At 38.6% G+C, this 26,963-nt stretch overlaps 3 protein-coding genes across 3 annotated transcripts in view; 2 read left to right on the top strand and 1 right to left on the bottom strand.

Annotated features, from left to right (window-relative positions):
• Nucleotides 1–3,054, top strand: part of LOC126381788 (filamin-A) — a 114,951-nt gene extending 111,897 nt beyond the window's left edge. Inside the window, exon 53 of the mRNA XM_050031267.1 lies at nucleotides 1,984–3,054. Coding sequence (XP_049887224.1) covers nucleotides 1,984–2,121 — 138 coding nt within the window. The 3' untranslated portion in view covers nucleotides 2,122–3,054. The remainder of the gene's footprint in view (nucleotides 1–1,983) is intronic.
• On the bottom strand, nucleotides 2,648–14,388 carry LOC126381808 (uncharacterized). The gene is made up of 3 exons (XM_050031305.1): nucleotides 14,090–14,388; nucleotides 7,744–7,923; nucleotides 2,648–4,225 (listed from the first exon to the last, which is right to left on the bottom strand). Exons 1-3 carry the CDS (start codon nucleotides 14,172–14,174, stop codon nucleotides 4,053–4,055), a joined length of 438 nt encoding a protein of 145 aa, XP_049887262.1. The 5' UTR covers nucleotides 14,175–14,388; the 3' UTR covers nucleotides 2,648–4,052.
• On the top strand, nucleotides 12,758–26,841 carry LOC126381806 (uncharacterized). The gene is made up of 6 exons (XM_050031298.1): nucleotides 12,758–12,824; nucleotides 22,224–22,401; nucleotides 22,952–23,082; nucleotides 23,838–23,901; nucleotides 24,351–24,468; nucleotides 26,197–26,841. The coding sequence occupies exons 1-6, from the start codon at nucleotides 12,776–12,778 to the stop codon at nucleotides 26,374–26,376; spliced, it is 720 nt and encodes a 239-aa protein (XP_049887255.1). The 5' UTR covers nucleotides 12,758–12,775; the 3' UTR covers nucleotides 26,377–26,841.
• The last annotated feature ends 122 nt before the right edge of the window (nucleotides 26,842–26,963 follow it).

Genomic DNA, 26,963 nt, shown 5'->3' with positions numbered 1-26,963 from the left:
TAAATTAAAAAAGAAAACATCTATCTGTCTATATCAGCCTAAATTCATATCCAATTTTGGACGTAGGCCTCTTCTATGTTTTTCCACTTCCGACGATCTTGGGTAACTAAAACTAACTAGTGGGTAAAAGAAAATTATATTATATATATTTAAACACGTCCGGTTGTTACTGCCTAGAGCGCTGTGTCGAGGTTTTTCTTGTAGCTACTTTTCCTCAGCTATACAGGTTGTGTGAAGCTGCAGTAGTTTTAGGCGAATGAGACGTTCGACAAAAAAATATATTTTTAAAAATTAACGATTCAAAGTTACCAACATAATAATTTGTTACCAACTGAATAAAGATATTTTTGAGTTTGAGTTTGAATGTTTCACTAGAGGGGTTTCTATAGTGTAGGCCCCGCTACCACTGCTAATGCGCCGCAAATAGTATAAATAAAGAGGCTCCGTGAAGCGCTCCTATTTTCTCTTCACTGGAAACTAAACTTCCTCATTTTGTGGGTATTTTTCCTTTGACGTTTCGACCTACACGTGTCTTTAATATCTCAATAATACGAATAAGTTTGCCTAAACTTCGTTTATCTATTGATATACAGCTGCAGCGAATCATGTCCGCTACACTTTGGTACCATGTCACATTAACTTTTTTGACAAATTGAACTGTAAGTCTCACTAAATGTCAAATATGTTAGTGCGACAGAGTCCTAAAGTGGGTACATTATATTGCTCATGACTACGTGTTACGGAATACTAATGCTGGAATCTTAATTATTTTTCACGATAACGATTATTATACGATAACTGCGATATCTATAATTGTATATCTAGCGTGATTTTATACTGAGGAACTATCCAGGCTACGTTACCCAAAATATAGATGGCACTGTACAAATTTGCCTTCTAATTTCATAGAAAACAGACACAATATGGATCTTTTATCTTTGTTTTTGGATATAAACGATGACCCTTGTTATTACACTCAGACAAACCCGTGAACCAGGATCTTCCACCCATTATTATTCTGATCAATTTATAGAGCAGCAATATACGTAGCAATACGTAGCAGTACGTAGCAAACAATTCTATACAAAACGGATCCAAATATCAAGCAAAAATGTTGTTATGTATGTCTCTTAGGTAATTATCACGTTAAATCTGGACAGCGCCATCTCTATTTTTTTTTTTGGGAACGCAACCTGGAACGTCCCTCAATTAAAAGAAACAAGTTGTTCTCGTTTAAACGTGTTTATGTACATACAACAATTGATAATCGTCATTACCTTATAGCCGCGTTTCCGCTTGGCAACATTTGATACGCGATAATTGTTGCCTAACATGTTGAACGTTAGCGCGGAACTTTTGTTTAACATCGTTGTCTGTCCACGCATCTACTACATGACTAGTTGCCAGAGGAAATATTGTTGTTGCGCGTCACGTTTCCACGCGACAACATTTATATTGTTGTTCGACTAACGATGCTTTGATCTCTAAACAAACAAGACGCGCGACATGTTGCGCGCTGTTGTGCAACGTTGCCGTAAATGTTGAGTGTTACGTGTTGCGCGTTAATTGTTGATACGAGGCTTAGAGTCTCCCCCCCCCCCCCATTCGGCGGTGTAGCATTATGAGGGCCTCCTTCGAACAGAGAGCACGTGCATCCCCGAACAAGATAGTAGTATCTATATACTACGGCTTTTATATACATGACACGAATTTTAACAAGATTATTTATATGTGACATAATGTATATCCTGTTGACATGTTTAACCATTTAATTTATTTTATTGCATGGTATTTTATTTTGTTTTATTGTATTTTTTATTGTATTGAAATGTAATTTGTAATGCTATGGGACTAGTACCTGAAATAAACGATAAATAATAATAATTATCCTTGTTACTTTTGCGTTTATGGTAATGATATTGACTTCCGGTGTCCGAAGAACCAGTCTGGCCCGAATTTTCACATTAATGATCCATTCGACAGTTCTCGCCCACCGAGCCCGGCGACTACAGAGTGGAGGTCCGATGGGCGGGCCGGCACGTGCCTGGGTCTCCCTTCCCCGTGATGATCTTCGACACGCAGGAGGAGTTGCGGCGGTACCTCCAAGCACAGGCCGCCTGACCATCCCTCGCCAGCGTCCGCGGGCACACGTCGGATACCACGGAGAAGTCCTGTCTCTTGCGAACCATACTCGCCTACTTCTACCCTTGTCCGCGGCTCACGTGATATGAACGCTTATAACTCGATTCACGCATTATTTAGACTAATTTACAAGTGTAGGGCGGCCATATTTTTTTAATTAATAAATTGGCAAGAATTTTACATGTGTTTTAAATTTAGAATCGAGTTCAGTTTGGACTGAATTCGCCCGCCGCCACGTGAAGTCGATGAATCTTATTGTATAGACACATACATTCCAACATATTTAACCGTAAAGTATTAAGTATACGAAAACCTAACGTAGGTTAGGTGTAAGGAATACCTCCCTTATCCTTGGTACTAACGTGACATGGTATATATAAGATGTTTCACGAGAAATCAGGTTATAGTAACGTCAAATTAAGCGATTGTTCTAAATTACATCTACCCTCATTTATAAAATTAGAAATAGGATTAAAATGATTTCTTTAAATAAAACTACGTTAAGAACAACTTTGAAACAACTATATTGATATTGAAAAAGACATGACATGATATGAAAGACAGTCAATTAGCAAAAGTGTTTCTATTCCGTCCAATAGATTTTATAAATAAGTAGATAATTTAGACAGTCGTTCGTTAAAAATACTTTCAAAATCTCTTATACAGTTATCTAATCTTTTGTTTCTCCAAAAGTACATTCTAATGCAAAATTGTAATCCAAATGGAAGCATAATAAATTGTTTATTTGTTAATATTTATTAATGACGCATAGATTTATGATCATTTAACTTTGTAACTAACGAAAATATTTTATTGTTATTACGCGACCGAGTTCTGTGGTTTGCGAGAGAACTCGGCCCCGTAACCGTATTGGATTAAGTTACTAATTGTTAATAAATTGAACTTTTATTATTCAATGTGTATTATTTAGTCTCCAACTGGTTCACACTAATTGATGCGAGACATCAATTACGCGGCCTAAATGATGAAAAATGGGAGTTCTATTTATGCCAGCGAACGTCAAAGCGTCGACGTTTAAACATGACAAAGTAGACTTATGTTTGCTGAAAACCCATTGGTTCTATTATTTTTTCATTGTATTGTTTTTATTTTTATTTCATATTTAACACTCCATACAAAGCGAACGAGGCACAGTCCGCGCACTCTCCCCCTACTCCTTAGTGACTTACGGCCATTTAACACGTTGACAGTCCAGTGAACCATATACGGGTCATGACGAACTAGCTCCATACGTCCGTGACCCATACATGGGTCACTAAGAAACAACCAGGTACGCACTAAAGGCGGGTGCTCCACTTGGATCCCGGGTTAACAAAGGTTTGTATTACAGTATGTTTGATGAATAATACTGTCCAACTGGTGCGATATGGATGGAGATATGGTTTACTTCCTATTGCACTCGATAGAGATTGCTACTTCGCAATAATAGGGCCGCTTATTGTACTCATTCAAATTCTCTTTCGTTTTGTTTTTTTTTTGTATTTTCCTGTTTGCAATAAAGTATATGTTATGTTATTATGAAAGGTTTAAAATACATTTATTATTATGTACGTTTTTAACAGGACGTAATAAAAATTGAAGTAAGATGCGGGACTTGCGAGGAAGTCAAAACATTTTGTATGGGGACTGTCAACGTGTTAAGGCTAAAGTAATACCCAGAGGAGGTGAGGCCGGCCCCCCATACGAATTTGTTACGGGGCTAAAAGTTACCGTTATATATGTTCCGTAATATTATTCTTTCTTTTATGGTAAGTATTTGACAATATTGACGGTGATTTTAGCAGATAAAACCTAATTTTATTTCAGTTCAGCTCACAGCTCTAAATCGACCTCCCCTTGCGATACGCATGCAACGACTGTAACAATTTACAGAATATTTTCTCAGAGTGTTACCCCCTATCGGGTTTATACTGAAACATGACTGTGCGTCGATCAGGATAATGCGCTTGAGTGCGAGTGTCTGCGCCCAACTGCGCGCGTAACGCATCTAGACTCTGCCACAGCTGTTGCATCTGCCCGAATATTATCACTTCCAGGCGTTGGATGGAGCTATGTAGCTCTCCTGTAAGCACACAATATTTTATTAGTCGTAATTAATAGGGTGTAAATGTACAAATAAGGATTGAACCACATCTCACAACACGGGACCGCAGTTTCTTTTGCTTCTATCCTTTTCTATCACTTAAGATAACATATTTATTGCATTCCTGATGTTTTTACAGAGATCTTAAAAGTAGAGGTAAGTACAAACAGGAACCCTTAGAATCGTCATTTGCTAGAAGGTTGATAATGCGAACGCACGCGGCAGAATCGACGAAGCGGTCGGAGTGTGGTTTCACTCCCGCTCTTTTTGTATGAATATTACTTTTTTTCGTTGGAGTGTCAATCGAGAATGAAACTGTAGCCCAGTCATTTTAGGGGTTTCACCTCGGAATGAGAGATAATAAGCTATAAATTGGTATGGACCTTTGTTTTGTCGTTTTAAATGTTATCTCAAAAGTCACAAATGATACCGTGTCCGCGTCTTAAGATATTGAAGGTCAAAGGTCATAAAAATTGTTTTTTTGTGAATATCTCGCTTCCTATTGCTTAAATGATATTTTTACCTATAATAAAAGTTGTAGAGTATAAAATTCTCTACAATTTTTGTTTCATGTTTTTTTTGATACGATCAACCGTTTTTGAGGTAGAGCGCGAAGAGTGCGCAGCGCACAGTTATAAATGGTCCAATGCAAGGTCAAGCGTGAGTTACGCTTATCAGTACGTGATATAAAGTCTATTATTTATTAAATTATTATAATTATTAAACAATGGCCATTATTTATATTTTTGTTGATATTTTATTAAAATCAGTAACTTAATTATTTATATTTAACTATTCAACTATAATATATTATTAATTCTGGAATATATATTTTCAGCTAAAACGTCATTACATACGTTTTCTTCAAAACGTGTAAATTTTTCAAAGCTTATATACCTGGATATACTTGTCCCTACCCTATGACCTTCTCTATTGACCTTCTCATCATCGAGACAGCTATTGCATTATCAGAACATCAAAAGACTGCCGTCATCATAGGAGAAGATATTGATTTGCTCGTAATTTTAATTGGGCGTACTCAATCACATCAACAGGAAATTTTCTTTAAAAAAGTTGGGAAAGGCAATGTTAAGACAGAAATATACTCTTCCAAAAGTTTTGACCAATATCCGCGTACTAAAAAACACATTCTATTTTTACACGCATTTAGTGGCTGTGACACGACTTTTGCGCTGTTTAAAAAAGGAAAAAAAACTTACCAGAGCATTGGAGAAAATTCCCAATTTGGATAAACTGGTGGAAGTATTTCAACAAGAAAACTGCCCGGTACAAACATTATTTGAAAATGGAGTACGCATCTTGTTGGCATTATATAATGCTCCAAAATCTGAGGACAACATTGATCATTTTCGCTACACGCAATTCATTAAGTTAACGAAACTAAATAAACCTGTACAATTGTCAACACTTCCACCAACAAGTGTAGCAGCTCATCAATATATAAATCGCGTCTACTACCAGATTCAAACGTGGTTAGGGAATGACTTAGAACCTCAAGAATGGGGCTGGATGCTTGAAAATGGAATCCTGGAGCCCATAAGAACGTTATTACCTCCAGCACCAACCGAACTACTAAATACAATATTTTGCAATTGCAAAAATGGTTGTGGTTCCCGCTGTGGATGTCGAAAATCAGGGCTACTATGTTCTTTACCTTGTGGCCAGTGCAATGGACAAGCTTGCCTGAACGCTGCACAATATCCAAGTAATCCCGATGAAGAAAACGCATACGATCCTGAAATTCTGGAGGGTTTGGAGATGAATATGACCGATAATGAGGATGATGACAATGAATTGAACGTTTTCGAGCGACAACAAGAAGAAGACGACGAAGAAGATGAAGATAACTAGCTTCTATTCACAATTTTATTATAATTAAAACCAATAAAAATTCTTATGATATTTAAACTGACATTTCAACAAATGTTTAATTTAATTTAATGATAAATAAAGATATACATAAAATATATCCCCTTATTGCCTTTTTAACTGAAAATATATATTCCAGAATTAATAATATATTATAGTTGAATAGTTAAATATAAATAATTAAGTTACTGATTTTAATAAAATATCAACAAAAATATAAATAATGGCCATTGTTTAATAATTATATTAATTGAATAAATAATAGACTTTATATCACGTACTGATAAGCGTAACTCACGCTTGACCTTGCATTGGACCATTTATAACTGTGCGCTGCGCACTCTTCGCGCTCTACCTCAAAAACGGTTGATCGTATCAAAAAAAAACATGAAACAAAAATTGTAGAGAATTTTATACTCTACAACTTTTATTATAGGTAAAAATATCATTTAAGCAATAGGAAGCGAGATATTCACAAAAAACCAATTTTTATGACCTTTGACCTTCAATATCTTAAGACGCGGACACGGTATCATTTGTGACTTTTGAGACAACATTTAAAACGACAAAACAAAGGTCCATACCAATTTATAGCTTATTATCTCTCATTCCGAGGTTGACCCCTTTTTTTACCTAATATGACTGGGCTAATATGTCTGCTTTTGCGTTGAGTTTAGGCACATAATTAATATAGTTTAATACGTTTAGGTATAAGTAGGAAAGGTCAGCTTGTACATCGGAACGTAACACCTACACGATTATGAACCATTTACATAATGTTCCCAGGAAATAAGTACCTCCAGTGTTATGGTGGTGTGAAGGTCAGCGCGCGATACCTTGAACATGCATAATTCGTATCTTTATTGAAACACTGCTGCTCCTTATAAAACTACACGAAGAATTTTCGCGCGATAATATAAAGATTTTGGGTGTAAGTTATGTACTAACTTCTACCAGACTCGAATTATGTTGCAAGAGGTGACTTCAAACAATTTTCCAGTAGCTCGGACATATTATATCTACACGTTCAATAAACGTCCCAATGACGAATAATACTCATGTATGTTTACGTTAGCCGTAATCTTGTTAAAAATCGGTTAGTTCGAATGGGGACGGATATCGGGACGCGGCTCACTGCATTTCCTTCCTCCAGCATTGTTGCCATCAATGATTACCATACATACTAAGGACATATCTCATTAGGCGTCTAGGAAACCATGTATACAGTTGTCTAAGGGTTTCCTAACCTAACCAATTTGCGACCGGCAACCAACCTCCACCAACCCGCAGTGGAGCAGCGTGGTGGAGTATGCTCCATACCCCCTCCGGTTGATTGAGGGGAGGCCTGTGCCCAGCAGTGGGGCGTATATAGGCTGTTTATGTTAACCAACTCCCAAAACCCGGATAATTTCTCGATGGGGGGCGAAACCACAGTGTCTTTATAGGCATAGCTGACTCGCCGATTCTTACAGATACTGGCTTATTTATTAGTATACTCACGCGAATTGTCAGCCTGCGCGTTAGGCTGGTTTACGGTTCTGTAAAAACCGGACCTGTCAAATCTTCAGGTTAGGTAAGCGGACTTTGTAGAAACGTAAATAACTCACGCGAAGTGACGACCCCGTGCAGCCGCCTGGTGATGGTGGCATTAGCAGTAGCGTTGACCTCCTGAGTCTTAACAGAACACATGGCACGTGCCTCCTCTCTGGGCCCGCTACCATGGTACGTTGCGTTCCGGACCTCTATGCGGTGCTCCGCGTTGCTTATTGTGTAGTGAGTCCCGCGTACTGCAAATATTACATAACACAGCAGATTATAGCTGTTGTAGTGGAATAAAACTATGAGATATCACTTGAGAGATTACTCACAGACAAAAAATAAAAAGACGCAAATTTACCATAGAGTAATATTACAATTTTAATAAAAGCATTACGCCTGTATCCCCAAAGGGGTAGACAGGTGTTTAGTAATTCAACCCACTTCTAACCAGCTATATGGGTAATTCTTAAATAGTTTGCAGAGAACCCAAAAAAAAAAAATATTTGTTTTTATGAGTTTTTATGATGCAAATCAAAAGTTTATGTCAAAAGCATATTTTGGATGCATATGGACAAGCTTAATACCCTCAGGAATATTAAAAAATAAGGGTAGAAAAACACGGTTGTGACATTTGTGCCTCGGTCGTGACATCACTAAACATGGCTGTGACACAATATGACATGGATGTGACTGTTTTGCATTTTTCATTGTAACTGTTGCTGTTATTTTTTTGTCATCTTAGTTTTTTGTCTCAATTGATTGGAGCAATTAGGCAGTAAGCAAACACTGAATTGGTTTAATCAAAAGTATTTATTTGGTAATCTTCTTTCTGATTATATGTGATACTTAACTAAATCACAATAATTAAGATCGCGTCATAAAAAAGTTAGGATTTGGAAACAAAAACCTTTATACTTATTGTACATTTGCCGCAGATGGCATTATCTACTTGGCCGGACAAATGGGGAGCGCTGAAGGCTCTCACCCGGTACAACGTTTAAGGCAACAGGCCTAAGGGTGCCCAGTTGGGCGGGGTCAGTATCGGGGGTGCCCACCTCGGCTCAGAGCGTCGTGTGAGAAGAAAAATATTTGAAAGAGTTAATCGACCCTAGAGGGTCGATAGCGATAAGCGCTGATTGAGGGAAGTCGTCGACCACGCCGGCGGGGTCAGTATCGGGGTCCTGAAGTGTTTGGTGTCACGAGCTGATTGGCTGCCTCTATGGCTAGAGTAATCGAATCGTCGGGATCGTATATTACGTCCTTCGGACGCCGATACTTTTCAAGAGGTCATGATCGGACTCGGTCGTGTAGATTTTCACCTTATTCCTAAGGGACAATTTACTACGCTTGTTAAGGAGGATATGGGCCTTAAAAGTAAGACTTCTATTTAAGACTACGCCGAGATATTTGACTTACTCCTCCCACGGGATCGGCTTGCCAAACATCTTGATGACTTTAAGTTGACGGCGTGACCGTGGCGTGTTATAATAGCTTTTTGAAAAGTACACCACTGCAGTTTTCTCCGGGTTTACCTCGATTCTCCATTTGCGAAACTACTTACCCAAGGCATTGGCCGCCCGTTGGAGAATTCCGGTCATCATAACTTGATCACGGCACGAAGAATAGATGGCTATATCGTCCGCAAATAAAGCTAGTTCGGTGTTAGGGGATTTGGGAATGTCACTAGTATACAATGAAAATAGTAAAGGGGAGAGGACGGAGCCTTGTGGGACTCCGGCATGTATCGGGTGCGGTGACGAGAGCGTCCCTTCCACGCGGTAGCGAAAGGTTCGATTTGAGAGGAAGTCTCGTATGATGTGCACGAGACGGTCTGGCACTCCCAGTGAATAAAGCTTGTAGATCAAGCCGTTGTGCCAGACTTTGTCGAACGCTTTCGCCACATCGAAGAAGAGCGCTCCCGTAGCGACAGATTTTTTTAAGTTTAATCTACTAGAGATATGTTCAACAATACGGTGCACTTGTTGAACGCAGGAGTGTTTGGTTCTAAAACCAAACTGCTCTGGTGGAATAAGACTATTGGATTCGGCGTAGTCCTGTAATCTAGCAATATGAGCCGCTCATAAATCTTCCCCATGGTATTGAGGAGACTTATGGGGCGGTAACTCGAAGGTTCGTTTTTAGGTTTCCCAGGCTTTGGTATACCTATTACAATTGCTTCTTTCCACTGCTGTGGAAAGACGTAGTTGATCATGGCGACGTTGAATATTGCCGTTAGTAAACAGATGAGGGGAGCACCGAAGTTTTTAAGGACACGATTCGTGATACCGTCTGAGTCAGAGGCTTTTCGGGTATGAAGATTTTTAATGATATATAGTACCTCTTCCTTAGTGAGCTGTGCAAGAGAAGGATCGGTGGGAGGTACAGAAGCCCTACGCTGAACTTCAGAGTTCACCGTCGAGCGGTGCCTACGATCGATAGGGAGAGTGCTGGGCGAACATTGGGCTTCGAGACTGTCGGCAAGGCATTCGGCTTTTTTGTCATCGTCAAAAGCGGGGGGTTGGTTAGGCCTATTGAGAGGTAAAAGCGTATCCTTTTGAAGAGACCTAGACAGCTGCCAGATGGCCTGGTGGTGGAGCTCAATGCCGCTCAAAAGATTATCCCACCGATTCTGTCGCATGTCATTAATACGTTTTCTTACAGTATGCTGCTAGAGACGCAAATGACGGCGACATTCCTCGGTGCGATTGGAATCATATGCGCGGGTGGCTGCGTTTTTCTCCGTTGGCAGATCTCGGGTATCGGTAGGCAGTTTCCAGCGATATGGTCTTCCATATCCGGAACCTGTTTTGAAGTTTCGTTCAAAACCGACCTCACCTGATCCGTGAGGGAGTTAATAGCTGTCAAGGCCTCCTCTAAGGAGGTTATTTGTACTGGGAACTTCAGGGCCAAGATCTGCAGAATCGTTGCTATTCCAGGTAAAGACCGTAGTCTCCTGATATCACGCTATGATACTTCTTAGCGTGATATCAGGAGACACGGTAGCAAGGGGTATCAGGGTTGTCGTTATTTATACTAACAATTTGACCAACCAATATTTCTCCTTGAACTCAGTGAGTTTCGTTCCAATCCCGAAATCCACTTCCGTAACAATACCATACAACCGCCTAAAAACCCCTGCCTAGTGTGGTTATGAATAAATTCCTTCCAAATATCTTGGAAGAGGCCCTTGCCCAGTACTGGGATCTATATGGACTAGTAAAGTAAGTACTCGTATGTAAGCATATCAAACAATAATATAATTTATAAATAAAAGCAACAAAACCCACTAAATAATTGAAATAAAAAAGAATGTCACGATCATGCATTATATGTCACAACCATGTGTTTAAAATGTCTACGGCTGTGACATTTTTATCATTACATGGTCGTGACAATTTGAAACGTGTTCGATATAACCCAAAAGCTATCCACGATACTGCAAATCTTAAGTAACTATTTTAAACTACACTGTATGACGTGCATATTATATTTCAAACAATAGTGTAACACTGATACTTAAGTTTAAAACTCTATCACGGCGTTGACGAGTTAAGGTTGTCCTTTTTTTAAAATGTAAAAGCAGATTGATTTTATACTGGTCTCAACGCTCTTAGCCATTGGCAATACTGACAAGAACATATTGTTGCCGTTCTAAAAAAACTTAGAAAGGGTTGCCAATGTCATAGATTTATTTCTACAGAGTATTGCAATTTTAAAGAGTCGCACACGGTTGTGACACAAAAACTGCTCACAAAATGTATGTTGTTCAAAATCATAAATAGTGTGCATTATTTATATATTTTTTCTACTCCTCTACTTTAATCTGGCATTTAAATAACCAAAAAGTCTAATATAAGTACATACATAATTAAACTCTTTGAAAAAGTGTACGCTCTATGGCCTATAAAAGCATTGTTTACAAAGTGTAACTGTACTATAATGTCGCCAAAAAAGCATTGTTGTTGTTTTTTTTTTTTGACCTGGAAACTGGCACCTTTACTTTGTTTGGTGCCATAGATATACTATAAAAAAAAGTATACATTTGCCCATTTTCCCGCGCGTTGGAAAATATTTTTTATAAATAAAATTTTTCTTTGTATAATTTTTGTTTCATTTAAAATTACGTCGTCGTAGAAAAAGTATTGTATGCAACGTTGTATAACTAGGTCAAAAAATGCTCGTGGCGTCTCTTATTGCGATGTTCGCCAAGGCTCACATCGCAACTCACGCCACTCGCATTTTTTGACCCTTCTTATACAACTGTTGCATAAAATACTATTGTTAAACAGTCTTATAGAACAAAGGTTCGTCTTGCATAGTTATTGTAATATTTCGAATAATAACATGCCACATCTTCAGAAAAAATCATTTTATCTCCAATTCTGGCAATCTCACACGACACGTTCCGTGACATTTATGACTTCTAATTTTTTTAAATATAATATCTAATAATTTTATGGCAAAAATTATATCCGGACACGATACTAGAAGTAATTACCTAAGTAAAATAATACAGGGGTCACTGATTTTCCTAAAAAACATATACAATTCTTACAACTCACAAAAAAAAACGTAAGAATAAGAATCACCCATATTTGAGTCTCATGTAATAGGTGGCGAGTCTATTGTTATACAACATAATACTATTATTCATTTTTGAGGACCTCGGTGGCGCAGCGGTTAACGCGCTCGGTCTGCGATTGTTGAAGTAAAGCAACTTTCGCAAAGGCCGGTCATAGGATGGGTGACCACAAAAAAAGTTTTCATCTCGAGCTCCTCAGTGCTTCGGAAAGCACGTTAAGCCGTTGGTCCCGGCTGCATTAGCAGTCGTTAATAACCATCAATCCGCACTGGGCCCGTGTGATGGTTTAAGGCCCGATCTCCCTATTCATCCATAGGGAAAGCCCGTGCCGCAGCAGTGGGGACGTTAATGGGTTGATGATGATGATGATAATACTATTCGTATATAAACAAACTTATACCTATAATACAGTAATTCATAGTCTATATTTTTTAGTTAACAGCTTTACCATCAAATTGCAAGATTTGGTACATACCAAATTTGATGGTAAAGCTGTACATACCAAATCTTGCAATTTGATGGTAAAGCTGTTAACACAGGAACGCTTGTGTGGTATTTGTTTAATGTGTAAGTAGTGTCTTTGTAATTTTATTTCTTGCAAATTACTTAATACTGCCAAAATTGTGTAAGTATAACTTGCGATTTATCATTACTTGGTAGGACAAATGGGCCCTCTCTTAGCTCGGTAAGTAAGATAATTCTAATAATACGCTAGTTTCTACGATAAATTTCGAACTAGTCAAATAAGTTACTTTTTACTAAACGTCAAAACGCGAAATTACTACGGAATTTGTATAAAAAGGAAAAAGCACACTGTGACGTCAAGAAACACGTCGTACTTATTATTAAGGTTTTCTTGATTAAAATTCATAACTAAGTTAAAAAGAAAAGGTTTTTCGTTAGTTTTAGATCTGTTTTTATTTAGTAACCTGAATTTCAATTTATCTTGAACCTAATAAACGACCCAATTCCGTTGCTAAGCTGCCGTTATAGAATTTTATCACCATTTCCCATACATACATAAACTCGCGCCCGTTACGTGCAATGTGGTGGACAGGCAAATATGTTAGATACAATCCCATAAGTAATACCACTGGGTTTTGCGACTTGCCCACGATGATAAGCATTTTTTCAAATAACATTCAGCAAAAAAATTAAATGACGCGTTACCTACAGTTGCGATTTAATATTAATCTCATCAAGATCTAGTCACCTGTAGTCTACAGCTGCTATGATATCATACTTACGATAAAACGTGACAGATTATAATTGATACAAATTATCAACAAAATCAGTTGAAAACGTAATTTGTTTACTTATTATTAGTTTGAAATTGAAGAGATAACATTTCAAGACGTAGGTACCAATCCATTTAAAATGTGTCTTTATAAATGAGTCATGAAAATGTGCAACAAAACAAAAAATTAAAATTACATTACAACTCGTAGGTAGGTATCATTATGCATACTCGTACTTCTCATCACACAAAGGCAAGACGGACAATAGCCAATCTTATCTTTAATTATTTTTATCAAATACACAGTAATCAATGCACGCCTATTTCCCACCGGGGTAAGCAGATACTGTAGAATTCCATTTGCTTCGATCCTGACACACTTCTCTTGCTTCCTACACATTCGTCAATCGCTTCAATACACGCACGCCAGTTCATAGTAGATCGTACTAAACCTTTTTTAAGGACATCTCCAATTTGATCAATGTACGTCCTTCTAGGTATTCCACTGCCAGCCACCTAGGTACCATCAACTTTCGCTTTATATACCGCTATTTTATAGTTTTATCAATAATCGAAATAATTAAGATAAACTTACAATTTGGATAAGCAGGAGCCGTGGCAATTGAAACAATAAACACTGCATACGATAAAACCATAGACGTCGCAATTGTCCTCCACATTTTTAAAAAGCAAACGGAAAATTCACCAAAAATGTATTAATCGGAATCATAACCAACTAACTTGACCTTATTTAGGTTTTACTCTATTGACAAACTATTCATATTCTTGTTGCTATTCATAAACGACCTAAATTCAAGTTTTCAGTACAACCGTGACGATTAAACTGCGATACGTCTCAATATGCCTATGCGCAACGTATGGCGACGGCATGGCAGGTCGCGAGAACTGAACTGGATGAAATCGGTGGGCTCGCATCGAAATAAATACGTGGCATATGGAGTAGGTGGGCAACTGAAAAGTTAAACGTTTCATTCTAACGTTTGATCCATTCCGGTTGATGAACAGGGGGCCTCTGCCTAGTAGGTAGTTCATCTATATGATATTTAAAAATAAACATAGCTATAGCTAGTAGATAAATAATTCATATATTAGGTATACTTTTTTTCTCAGGAGCTCGGTGGCGCAGCGGTAAACGCGCTCGGTCTGCGATTGTTGAAGTTAAGCAACTTTCGCACAGGCCGGTCATAGGATGGGTGACCACAAAAAAAAAAAAGTTTTCATCTCGAGCTCCTCCGTGCTTCGGAAGGCACGTTAAGCCGTGGTCCCGGCTGCACTAGCAGTCGTTAATAACTATCAATCCACACTGGGCCCGCGTGGTGGTTTAAGGCCCGATCTCTCTATCCATCCATAGGGCAGGCCCGTGCCCCAGCAGTGGGGACGTTAATGGGCTGATAATGATGTTAATGACTTTTTTTCTATAAGTAGTCTAATTGATGTCCCGCTGCTGGGCAAATGCCTTCTTTTAATATAATTTTTAATATATTAAAAGAAGTATATTAATATAATATTTACCAGATTTCAGCCTATATTCTTAGGTAGGGCACAAGATGCTTGATAACAAGATGCGTGCCCCAACGGTGGAGTTAATATTATTTTGTATATAGTCGACCATGCTGACTGAGTCTTTTTTTTATGAAGTTTAATAGCCAGCCCCATTGACATATACATGACCATAAGTAGGTGATTAGTTAGGTTATGCCATTCTCTGGGTAGGTTTCTCATGCGTGTTCTTTCGTCTAGTATTTATTACTTACTGTATATTTATTTGAGGTTATATTCTAAATTACGTTACCACAATTCATAGCTAAAACACAATAACGGATTCTTACCGCGTGTGTTTTAATTATGATAATAACCGCGTAAACTTAAAACAATGTACAACTCATAGCATAGTAGTTTTTGTAGATTCTACAAAATACCATTTATCAAGAGGGATTGACGGCAAATTGGAGCCGAAAATAATACTCGATTCCGTAAACAAATAGAATCTAAATTAGAATCTTGTTCGTAGGGCAACGTAGATCATGGTTGTACGAAAATAGGAAACAAGCTGGCCGAATGGAAACAGACTTTGTTGAAACATTTACTGTTCTTCCTTAATTTGTTGTGAATAGTAAAATTACCTACTTCCCCAGTGAACTGTGAGCGAATAAAAAACGTAAAACTCGTTTATCTGTTTGACGTCCAAGACATGTCATGTAATAAACCTACAGATGGACTGTGTCCTGCCTAATATGATGGACTTAAGTATTTCATGAGCGATAGGCTGATTACATACCTATCTCTAGGTATATCGTTCTACATAGTATATGCAGTTTCGTATAAAAAGTGGGTGTAATTTGCCTGTATTGCACGCAAAACATTGACTTAAAGCGGCTATGTCACCTCATCTAGGGTTACAAGCGCGAAGTTATGTATCACGAACATAATGTAGCCCCAACTAAGCCGAACCCAAACAAACTTCTACCTTTGCAGAGAAGACGGCCTCCGTGGTCCAGTGGTTGAGCGTTGTGCTCACGATCCGGAGGTCCCGGGTTCGAATCCCGGTGGGGACAAATCACAAAAATCACATTGTGATCTCTAGTTTGGTTAGACATTACAGGCTGATCACCTGATTGTCTAAAAGTAAGATGATCCGTTCTTTGGAAGGCACGTTAAGCCGTTAGTCCCGGTTACTACTTACTGATGTAAATACGGAGTCGTTACATGAGTCAAGTCAGGGGCCTATGGCGGCTCAATAATAACCCTGACACCAGGGTTGATGGGGTTGGTAATCCACCTCACAACCCACACGATAGAAGAAGAAGCCGCCGAAAAAAGAACAAAATCTCTGCTCATGTCTGCTCAGTCTGCTAGCCTAACCTCTAGGTGGGACATCTCAATCGTTTCAACGACCGTGTCAAACAACTAACAAGCGTAGCACATGTCAGGTCAAAGCCTGAGGCCCATAAATATATCATTTAATTACAGTTCCTCTTGGTTCCTTCCGTCACGCCCCACTTCGGAGACAGTGGCCTATTTCGATGCTCATAAATCATTTATGAAATTTATCGGCACACAGGTCCGTACTAAGATCGCAAAGGTAAATAATTTAGTGTGGTTCAGGTCACCTTTCTAGTTTAGGAACTCTAATGATAGTTACCGAAACGTATTCCCTCCCAAAATGCATGCATGCGATCATTTTGTTAGGTATAATAATTTGGTAATAATAAGTAGACGTGGGTACAGTCCATTGCTAGACGAAATGTCCCGCGTGTTCCTATCATCATCATCAGCCCATTAACGTCCCCACTGCTCGGGGACGGGCCTTCCCTATGGATGGATAGGGAGATCGGGCCTTAAACCATCACGCGGGCCCAGTGCGGATTGATGGTTATTAACCACTGCTACTGCAGCCGGGACCAACGGCTTCACGGGCCTTTCGAAGCACGGAGGAGTTCGAGATGAACTTTTTTTGTGGTCACCCATCCTATGACCGGCTTTTGCGAAAGTTGCTTAACTTCAACAATCGCAGACCGAGCGCGTTTACCGCTGCGCCACTGAGCTCCTCATGCGCCATCGTGTTCCTATATTATCTTTAAATACTAGTTTAGATAAGTAATTCTTCGAAACCAACACAACACTAGACTAGATGTAATCTAGGTAGACAATAATGACTATTTGTCCAAAAACTCACCAAATTTCAAAATCACTACCAACATTTATGAAGCAATGACCTGACAGTCGAAATATACGATCCCGACGACCCGATTACTCTAGCCATAGAGGCGGCCAATCAGCTCGCGACACCAAACACTTCAGAACCCCGATACCGACCCCACCGGCGTGGTCGATGATTTCCTCAATCAGCGCTTATCGCTATCGACCTACAGGGTCGATTAATTCTTTCAAATATTCTTCCTCTCAGACGCCCTGAGCCGAGGTTCGCGCCCAACTGGGCACCCTCAGGCCTGTTGTCTTAAACGTTGTACCGGGTGAGAGCCTTCAGCGCTCCTCATTTGTCCGGCCAAGTAGTCAATGCCATCTACAATAAGTCACGTCAAAAAAACTATCGATAGTATTGCTTCTGACAGTGTGCTATGTTATGATAGTCATCATCTTCCTAGCATTGTCTCGTTTTTCACAAGGTCCGCGTACCTAACCTGAAGATCGACTGCCTGTCTGACGTTCCAACCCGCAAAGGGAAAACCAGCCCAATACAAGTTAGGTCTGGAATGTGGGTTTCCTCACGATGTTTCCTTTCACCGCTGTACTTTGTGATAATAATATTATACTTATTTAAATGAATAGTATAAATTATTTGCAAGATGAACCTATCGATAGGTCGGCAACAGCAGTTTGAAGGTCGATATTAATCTGTCCTCAGTCCTCATTATACTCCATACATTACCACATTATAGCAATATCGGTATAAGAAAACCAGGTATGCTCAATCCTATGACAACCCGCCATTGCTAGTCCATTAATGTGATAAGTGTTCCTCAGCGCTCCCCATTTGTCCGGCCAAGTACGTCAAAAGAAAAGGAATGACGTAACAGTGGAAATAGTGTGTCAGCAAGCTATTTAGAACAGAAGTTGCGCCCATCTGGGTGACATGCAGTCATTCGTAACATAAATAATACGATCTCATAAATCTCTATGTACTTTTAGTTCAATGATCTATTTCGAATGCGATTTAGGCCACTTTGTCAATGAAGTCATAAATTTTGTTACTAACTGATATCGTTCTTGGAATAACAGTAACAGTCAATAAGAATCGAGGTGACAATGACGAATACTAAGGCAAGGATACACTTTCGTTCGCTGAGTTAAAAAAGTACGAATAACCTAAACAAATAAATAAGAAAGTATCTAATTCTAGAATCAATTCCAGAACTTTTATGGGGCTTTAAGGGCGTTTGAAAACCCAGCGAGACTGGGTGATGACGTCGTCAACTGATCGTCTCTGGTCTGTAAGCGCACTAACAGAAGGTATACCCTTGCACGAGCGATTATTACATCTGCTTCATCACCAGCCCATTAACGTCCCCACTGCTGGATCACGGGCCTTCCCTATGGATGGATAGGGAGATCGGGCCTTACACCACCACGCGGGCCCAGTGCGGGTTGGTGGTTATTAACGACTGCTGATGCAGCCGGGACCAACGGCTTAACGTGCCTTCCGAAGCATGGAGGAGCTCGAGATGATTTTTTTTTGTGTTCACCCATCCTATGACCGGCCTTTGCGAAAGTTGCTTAACTTCAACAATCGCAGACCGAGCGCGTTTACCGCTGCGCCACCGAGCTCCTCATTATATCTGCTTACATACTACTTAAGTGTGCTTACATACTCCAAACGCATAGAACAACGCGGCTTCAGCAAATGGGATTACAGACGTACCTCTCTAATGTACTTAATTGAGTGGATGTTGGAGTGGGTGTACAGTCATGAGCAATATCATGTGCCCACTTTAGAACCCTGTCGCACTATCATATTTGACATTTAATGAGACTTACGGTTTAATTTGTCAAAAAAGTTAATGTGACATGGTTTCAAACTGTATACATATTTAAAACACATAATAACGGGTTCTTACCGCGTTTAAAGTAGGGATATGAGACTCCCGATATTTCGACACTGTTGCAACAGTTTCATATCTCTACTTGCAATCCCTTATTATGTGTTTTAATTATGATACTAACCGCGTAAACTTAAAACAATGTATACATATTATTACTCGTGACCGTACTATATACCTCTACCTACTCCTTCCGGAATACAGCCTTTATGTTATGTTTAGATCAGAGCAGCAGAAGTCAATAACATGCAGAAAGATCCTGTTAGCATTAAGTACGATAAGAAGTGCTGGCTGAAAATTGAAAAAAGAGGTTTTAGCCGTTAAGGAAAACGTGTTATCACCGTGATAATTATACTCGTATATGTGTAAGTACCTTAATTTATTTTCTCACCAAGCAATGTAGACTTTAGCACTTTGCTATCTTTATATTCTCTTTGCCTGTGTTTCTCTTCACTTATTACTAGACGTGACTGTTTGACCCAATGAAATTCTATGATGAAATACACAAATAATGAACTTGATGTACCTTTATGATACACCCTTATAAATATAATTTTAATGTTAGTACCTACTTACTTATTGTGTAAGTACTTATTGATCAATAAATACATACAGCTATGGTTGGATCGTAAAAAGATTATATAAAATAATTATATCTATCTATATATAAAAGTATATATAAATGAATTGCTCTTCGTTATTCTCGCTAAAAGTCGCGTCTGAACCGATTTGCCTAAATTTTAGTTTTAAAATATTCGTGGAAGTCCAGGGAAGGTTTAAACTACCAAATATGGGAATGGATGATACGAAGTTCCCCGGGTCATCTATACAAACATAAATCTAAACGAATACAACATATTGCTTAGTGTACCCACTCACACCTTTGTTTCCATATCTTTACATTCATTGCGACATCTTCTGAATAAGACGTTAAAAGACACCATTTCTGTGAACACAATGGTGTCTCCACTGTTATGGTAATACATTTCACAATGGACTATCTGCACATATGACTGTGCTATTAGGGCTACCATAGAAATACGTCCTTCAAAAAAAATATGGACACCCTACAAGTCTGATAAATAGAATTGTATTAGGGTGTCCATACTTTTTTTGACGTGACTCATTGTAGATTTGCCGCAAATGGCATTACGTACTTGGCCGTAAACGGTGTCCGTAATAGAATAGAGAAGTTTACATTTACACGTTAAGCCGTTGGTCCCGGTTACCACTTACTGATGAAAGTAGTCGTTACATGAGCCATGTCAGGGGCTTTGGACGGCTCAGTAATAACCCTGACACCAGGGTTGATGAGGTTGGTATTCCACCTCACAACCCACACGATAAGAAGAAGACTGCTCAGTAAACGGTCGAGGCCTGTAATGATGACGATACTTATATATTTTATAGATTTGCTTCAGTACCTTATAATACTTGTCTATCCATGTAGATGGAATGGAAGTACTTAATATAAAAAATGTTATCAATAAAATTTCGCGACTTTGGTTTATGCATTGGTGGACCGGTACAACTCGAAGCTGCTGAACCGCTGGGTGCGATTGCACGCTGTTACATAGCTGCCCGCGGCTTCGGTGATTTGGGCCGGTCTCATGTTTTTGTTTTTATGTTGTTCGTCTTTCGAATCTGTTACTAATACTAGGTTAAGCTTTTTGTTACTAACTAAATATGGACTAGTTTCCGAAATAAATATTTTGAATTTGAATTTGAATATGCAATCCCATCTCTTTTCAATCTACTCTATGCGTACCGTTAGTGAATGCGAATAATTGCCTTTGGCTAGACTATAGAGTATTATTCCTTATTCTATAACTATAATTAAATTCGCAAAACTTAGGACAGCTCTAACAGTTAGGACTGGGAGCGGCTGTGTACCGATTCTACTCTAGCCTAACACAGCTTATTCATTTATCTGTAGTGCAGAATAAGGCCAAGGACCGATCATAGGAAACGGTATTGTGCGCGTTTGCCTTTATTATCATGGGAACATTAATTGAATTAATCTTTTCTATAGTAAAACACAATTGGGTCGTATACTAGGATCAAGATAAATTATGAAATTCCGATTACTACTAAATAAAGACAGATCTAAAATTGCCGAAAAACATTTTCTTATTTACTTATGAATTTTGCGACATTTTATCATATTTTTCTATGACGTCAGTGTGTTTTTTATACAAATTCTATATTAATTTCGTAACTGATTTGACTAGTTGGAAACTCGTTATTGTTTTTAGTAAAGAATTGTAAAGCCTAATAAAACTACTATTATTAAATAGGGACCTTGTCTTTTTCGGGGTTGTGAATTTGTTGATGGACTTTATTTCACCAATCTTTACATTGGGCCGTCGACGCTATAGTTCCTGTAATGTGAGTGCAATCCCGACTCGAGATCTTATATTCAAGATCCGCGGGATTGGAAATATCAATCCCGTAAGATCCCGAAATTTTCGGGATCAAACTTACGAGTAAATCAAGTAATTAAATACCTAATTATGCGGAAAATTCCTACTACTTATTGCCTATTTGCTTCTGTCAAAATGATTTCGAAATAGCACACGAGTTATTTAGATAGTTTTAATCCTTATTTTGAAATAGTTGATAAAGTTAAATCACGGTCATAATAGTGTATTTATATAGGTTCACATGGATTTGTTGGTTATTTACCTACGCCTCTTTTCTATCTAATAATAGTAATACAAGAGATAATCAAAGAAATAATACAAAATGTTATTTGTTGTTTTAATTTCAATATTTTTGATGAGTGGTATATCAAAAGCAGGTAAGTAATTATGTATTAACAAATTTTTGTTATTATTTTTTAGTAGAAAATAGAAATATTGTAATTCGTACGCTTGTCTCAAACATATTACGTATATTAAAATATTTTTAAGTTTCTCATGTAAGTGAATTGTAAAAATCTTTTAAGAATAAATTTTCTTAAACCTGATTATCTCTTTGAATAGTTTCCTACGTAAATGTACATTTACGTAAATAATTGCGGTGCTTTTATGTTAAAAAAATAGTTGAAGATCCGCTTGGCAACTATATACTTATTGAGCAAATCTTTTAACTGGAGAAGTGTGAAGTATAGTAAGTAACCATAAAAAGGTACCTAAACTGCTTTTTCAGATACTTATACGACAGACCGTGAAGGATATGCTAGGCTAGACATAGACAGCATAATAGAGATTGTCTTTGAAGAATTGAGGCAGATGATGAAGACAGGCGATCCAGAGTTTAACATTCCTGTCCTTGATCCGTATGAATTTGAATATACGCACGTGGATTTATCAGGAAGTACTTTCAGGTAAGGTTGAGGAAAAGTTAGATTGCGGCCACATAAAACTCATTCGGATAGGGCCTTCCCTATCCGACCCAGACCTACGGGGCATAACATAGAACCCTTGCCCAGGGATACGGGTGAAGACTTCAACGGTTGCAGAGGCGGAGATGAGAGCCATCAGTACGGCAATACAGGACGGAAGGGACAAACGAGTCACAGGGAATGTAACCTGGAACCTGACATACGGCAGCAGTAACTGTCAGTACTATTCAGAGGCAGAGGACAGGAATACTAGAACGGCTTTGAAATAGACTTCTCTGGGCGCCATCCCACTCGCGTCAAACAGAGTACTGCGGGGCGGAAGATAAGAGGATTCCCTATTTTTTCCCTAAAAATATAGCATGGAATATGCTACACCGAGAAGGGCGTGGTTCTTAAATTAGTGATGAACATAAGCTCTCGACTATATCCTAACTTGCTCAGAGGAGCATTCATCGCAAGATGAACTGAAACTCGAATTGATTTTGTAAGAACTATAATTTGATACATAATATTAAGTATTTTGATTTTTCAGCCTAAGTGCCAATATTACGGAGGGAATTTTCTCAGGCGCAAGCGGTTTTCAAATTAACCAGTTTAACATTTTTAAGAATGAACTGGCCTTGGAATGTGAAATTCATTTCCCGACTCTAAACTTCTCTTCTGGTGAGTTACATACAACCCACATAACGGCCTCGGTGGTCCAGTGGTTGAGCGTTGGGCTCACGATCCGGAGGCCCCGGGTTCGAATCCCGGTGGGGACATAACAAACCAGTTTGGTTAGGACATTACAGGCTGATCACATGATTGTCCGAAAATAAGATGATCCATGCTTCGGAGCCTAAGCGTTGGTCCCGGTTACTGCTTAGCGATGTAACTATGTAGTCGTTACATGAGCCATGTCAGGGGCCTTTGGTGGCTCAATAGTAACCCTGATACTAGGGTTGATGAGGTTGATATTCCACCTCACAACCCACACGACAAGAAGAAGACCCACATAAAGTAATATAAACTCACGACTCCTTATATTGCGAGCTGACGCACGGATAATAATATTGTTACAATACAATACAATACAATACAAATACACTTTATTGCACCAAAATAAAAAGAAATAATTACAAAAAGTCTCTTAACTAAGTACATGGCAAATGGCGGCCTTATTGTTAGTGCCAAACTTGCACCCATGTAATAAGCCTAAAAAACATATATGACATACACATACATAAACTCACGTCTATTTCCCACCGGGTAAGCAGAGACTATGGAAGTATGGAATTCCATTTGTTTCGATCCTGACATACTTCTCTTGCTTCCTCCACATTCATCGATCGTTTCATACAAGCACACCGGTAGTTCGTACTGAACCTTTTCTAAGGACATCTCCAATTATAACAAATATATGAAATTTCGGTTTACAGGATACTATGAGATGGAAGGAAACATAAAGGAGGCAATTCCGTTGGCAGGCAAAGGAATTATACAGTAAGTTTCAGTTCCAGTTTTTATCTCATAGGTGCCTATGTCCCAATTTAGAAGGGGGAATGTCCCAGATCGTAAGAAAGCGATTTACAGCCACTTTGGGTTTATTATTTGGGGTACTAACGGCCTCCGTGGTCTAGTTAGTTGAGCGTTGTGCTCACGATACGGAGATCCCGGGTTCGAATCCCTATTTTGGTCAGGACATTACAGGCTGATCATCTGATTGTCCAAAATGTAAGATGATCCGTGCTTCGAAAGGCACGTTAAGCTTACTGATGTAAATACGTAGTCGTTACATAAGTAATGTCAGGGGCCTATAGCGGCTGAGTAATAACCTTGACACCAGGGTTGATGGGATTGGTAATCCACCATACAATAGAAGAAGACGATAGAAGAAGATTTGAGGTACTCGTTGAATAATAATATCGTTAATAATTCGCATTACTTTGCAGCGTAGAAGTTTACGATTTCAACCTCCGAAGCAAGATTTATTTCAAACGTACAGATGATGGAAAATCGATACTTGTAGACAGATTTGAGAAGCCTCAATTCTCCATCAGGCATATTGTTGTAAGTAATATCTCATAAATGATCTTCATAAGCAGCCTATATATATATACGTCCCACTGCCGGGCACAGGCCTCCCCTCAATCAACCGGAGGGGGTTTGGAGCATACTCCACCAAACTGTTCCACTGCGGGTTGGTGGAGGTGTTTTTATGGCTAATAACCGGGACTAAAGGCTTAACGTGCCCGGCGCACGGAATCGTCGTACTCTTTCAGACAATCAGGTGATTCAAGCCTGAAAAGTCCTTAAGGACAGTCTCACAAAGTGTCACCAAAAGCACATTAAACTTTATGACACCTAATGGTTCATAATTTTACAACTGATTACAAATAATTTGCTGGGCTCAGTGACTGCACTTTTGCTAATACTTACATTGTTTTAAGTTTACGCGGTTATTATCATAATTAAAGCACATGAGAAACATTTGAGCATGAAGCATTTGAGCGCGGTAAGAACCCGTTATTATGTGCACTTTTGGTCTTTGATTGTATCTCTGACTACCCCAATTGAGTCGCAAGCTTAAATGTTATGTTGAAAAGGGAAATGGCCGTTGTCGGCTTTGACTTTGACCAAGAGAGTGGCCATGACTATTATTATGTTCAATGTTGAGGACCGATAGTATGTTAGGCATTAACATTGAGAGTAGGGTTACCAGGCCCGAGGTTCGCGCCCAACTGGGCACCCTCAGGCCTATTGTCTTAAACGTTGTACCGGGTGAGAGCCTTCAGCGCTCCCCATTTGTCCGGCCAAGTAGTTAATGCCATCTGCGGCAAATCTAAGTCACGTCAAAAAAAAAGGTTACCAGGTGTCTAGTTTTAGCCGGACATTATGTCCGGCTAAATATTTGCATGTTAGACTAGTCCGACTTTTGTTAGAGTGGCGATAACTATGACGACGGGCCGGCGAGGGCCCGGACACGACACAGGCGCGCGGGGAGCGAACTGCGTGGGACTACACATACTATTTTTCATCAGCCAGACAAAAAAAAACAGTATGTTTGTCAAATAAAAAAATATAAGTACCTATCCAGCTTTTAGGACAAAATGTCCGGTCTTATGTAGCGCCGAGTCCGGCGTTTGTATTTTACAAGCCTGGCAACCCTAATTGCCAGATAACAGAATCTACTCGTTGAAAACAAATTAATGCGATTGTCTGATAGTCACAATGAGTCGGACAACGATAGATAAACAGAGAAGCATTCAGATCTAGAGTTTTTAAATCTATACGTGTTATTGCATATTCTTTTAGATTTAGGTAAATGCTTGTTTGCGCATCATGCTAGGCGCGAGTTATTTATCACGTCGTGCACGTTACTTTATCTAAAGTAGATATAAAGTTGGTCAAACGGCATCTTCTAAATTAACTTACGATCTGTCCCCGTCTTCTATCCCCTGATGATAAATATAAAATAAAATAAATAAAAATAGCCTTTATTCACCGACATTATTACATAGTTTTTCTTTATCTATATGTTTAATTATATGTCGGGCTGTCCTAGGTCATAGGCCTCCTCCTTATTGCGCCACACCTGTCTGTCGCCGGTTGACCTTCACCAACCTTGTGGCAGATCGTCTTCCCACCTTTTGTTTGCTCTCTCTTTTCGCCTTTTACCATCTCTGGGATACCATTCTGTAATTTCCTTAGTACATATAGTACGTATAGGTAAATACTTACTAAAAACATTTTTTTTTGCATTACCTACTTCATATACTTAATATATTTTAATTTCAGAGCAAAACTACTTACGACGAGAACATCGATGACATTGCAAACGCTATGGTTGAGGACCTCCTTGCTGGTTACATAAACCGTTTCAACAGATATTTGGCAGAGACTTTTAGTGGCCCCATCATCGAAGCCCTGAATTCGGTCCTGGGAAAATTTTCCTCGGCAAATATTTCATTCCTTTAAATTCGACAACATATGTTGTTGTATAACATTACAAAACCACTGCCCTATTTTTCCTAAAAAAGTATCATGGAAAATGCTGCACCGACAAGAGCGTGGCTCTTAAATTGATTATGATGAACATTACAAAATTATTATATAAGTTTGTTATTTGTTTATTTAAAATGAATATTGGGGAAATAATCATGTCTATATTGCTATTATATACCTATCTAACTATATACAGTTTATCTAATTTTAATGTTAAAATAATTATCTACATCCTCTTATGAATATTGACCGGTAAATACATAGCAATGTTTGACTGAATTCAAATAGAAGTTACTTGCGCAAGTTTCAGTTGTATATTATTTATAAAACTGTATAACCATTATATTCCTAAACATATGTACACAAAAATAACACAAACTAGGTATCAATAATAATCAAGATATCGTCAACTAAATAACAGATTAATTATACGAAGATAATTTATTTTATACCGTTTATTAGTTATCTTCTACAAAGAAGATTATTATAAGGTGCCCATTTGCACATTTATAGGTACAACCGGAGATTTTTACATTAGATATTCATCAGATTTATTACTA

This window comes from Pectinophora gossypiella, chromosome 3 (assembly GCF_024362695.1).
Source record: "Pectinophora gossypiella chromosome 3, ilPecGoss1.1, whole genome shotgun sequence".
In the NCBI taxonomy this organism is placed as follows: domain Eukaryota; kingdom Metazoa; phylum Arthropoda; class Insecta; order Lepidoptera; family Gelechiidae; genus Pectinophora; species Pectinophora gossypiella.
Note: the sequence above shows the minus strand (reverse complement) of the source record. Positions and strands in the feature narration are given on the sequence as shown.

What these genes read in the sequence shown, in the direction of transcription:
- LOC126381806 (XM_050031298.1), top strand. Translation starts at nt 12,776, where the DNA reads ATGGTAAAGCTGTTAACACAGGAACGCTTGTGTGGTATTTGTTTAATG. An exon ending in TTATCAGGAAGTACTTTCAG is followed by an intron (nt 22,402 to 22,951) that starts GTAAGGTTGAGG and finishes TTGATTTTTCAG; the next exon opens with CCTAAGTGCCAATATTACGG. An exon ending in TCTCCATCAGGCATATTGTT is followed by an intron (nt 24,469 to 26,196) that starts GTAAGTAATATC and finishes TTTTAATTTCAG; the next exon opens with AGCAAAACTACTTACGACGA.
- LOC126381808 (XM_050031305.1), bottom strand. Translation starts at nt 14,174, where the DNA reads ATGTGGAGGACAATTGCGACGTCTATGGTTTTATCGTATGCAGTGTTT. An exon ending in GGCTCCTGCTTATCCAAATT is followed by an intron (nt 7,924 to 14,089) that starts GTAAGTTTATCT and finishes TAATATTTGCAG; the next exon opens with TACGCGGGACTCACTACACA. An exon ending in GCACGGGGTCGTCACTTCGC is followed by an intron (nt 4,226 to 7,743) that starts GTGAGTTATTTA and finishes GTGTGCTTACAG; the next exon opens with GAGAGCTACATAGCTCCATC.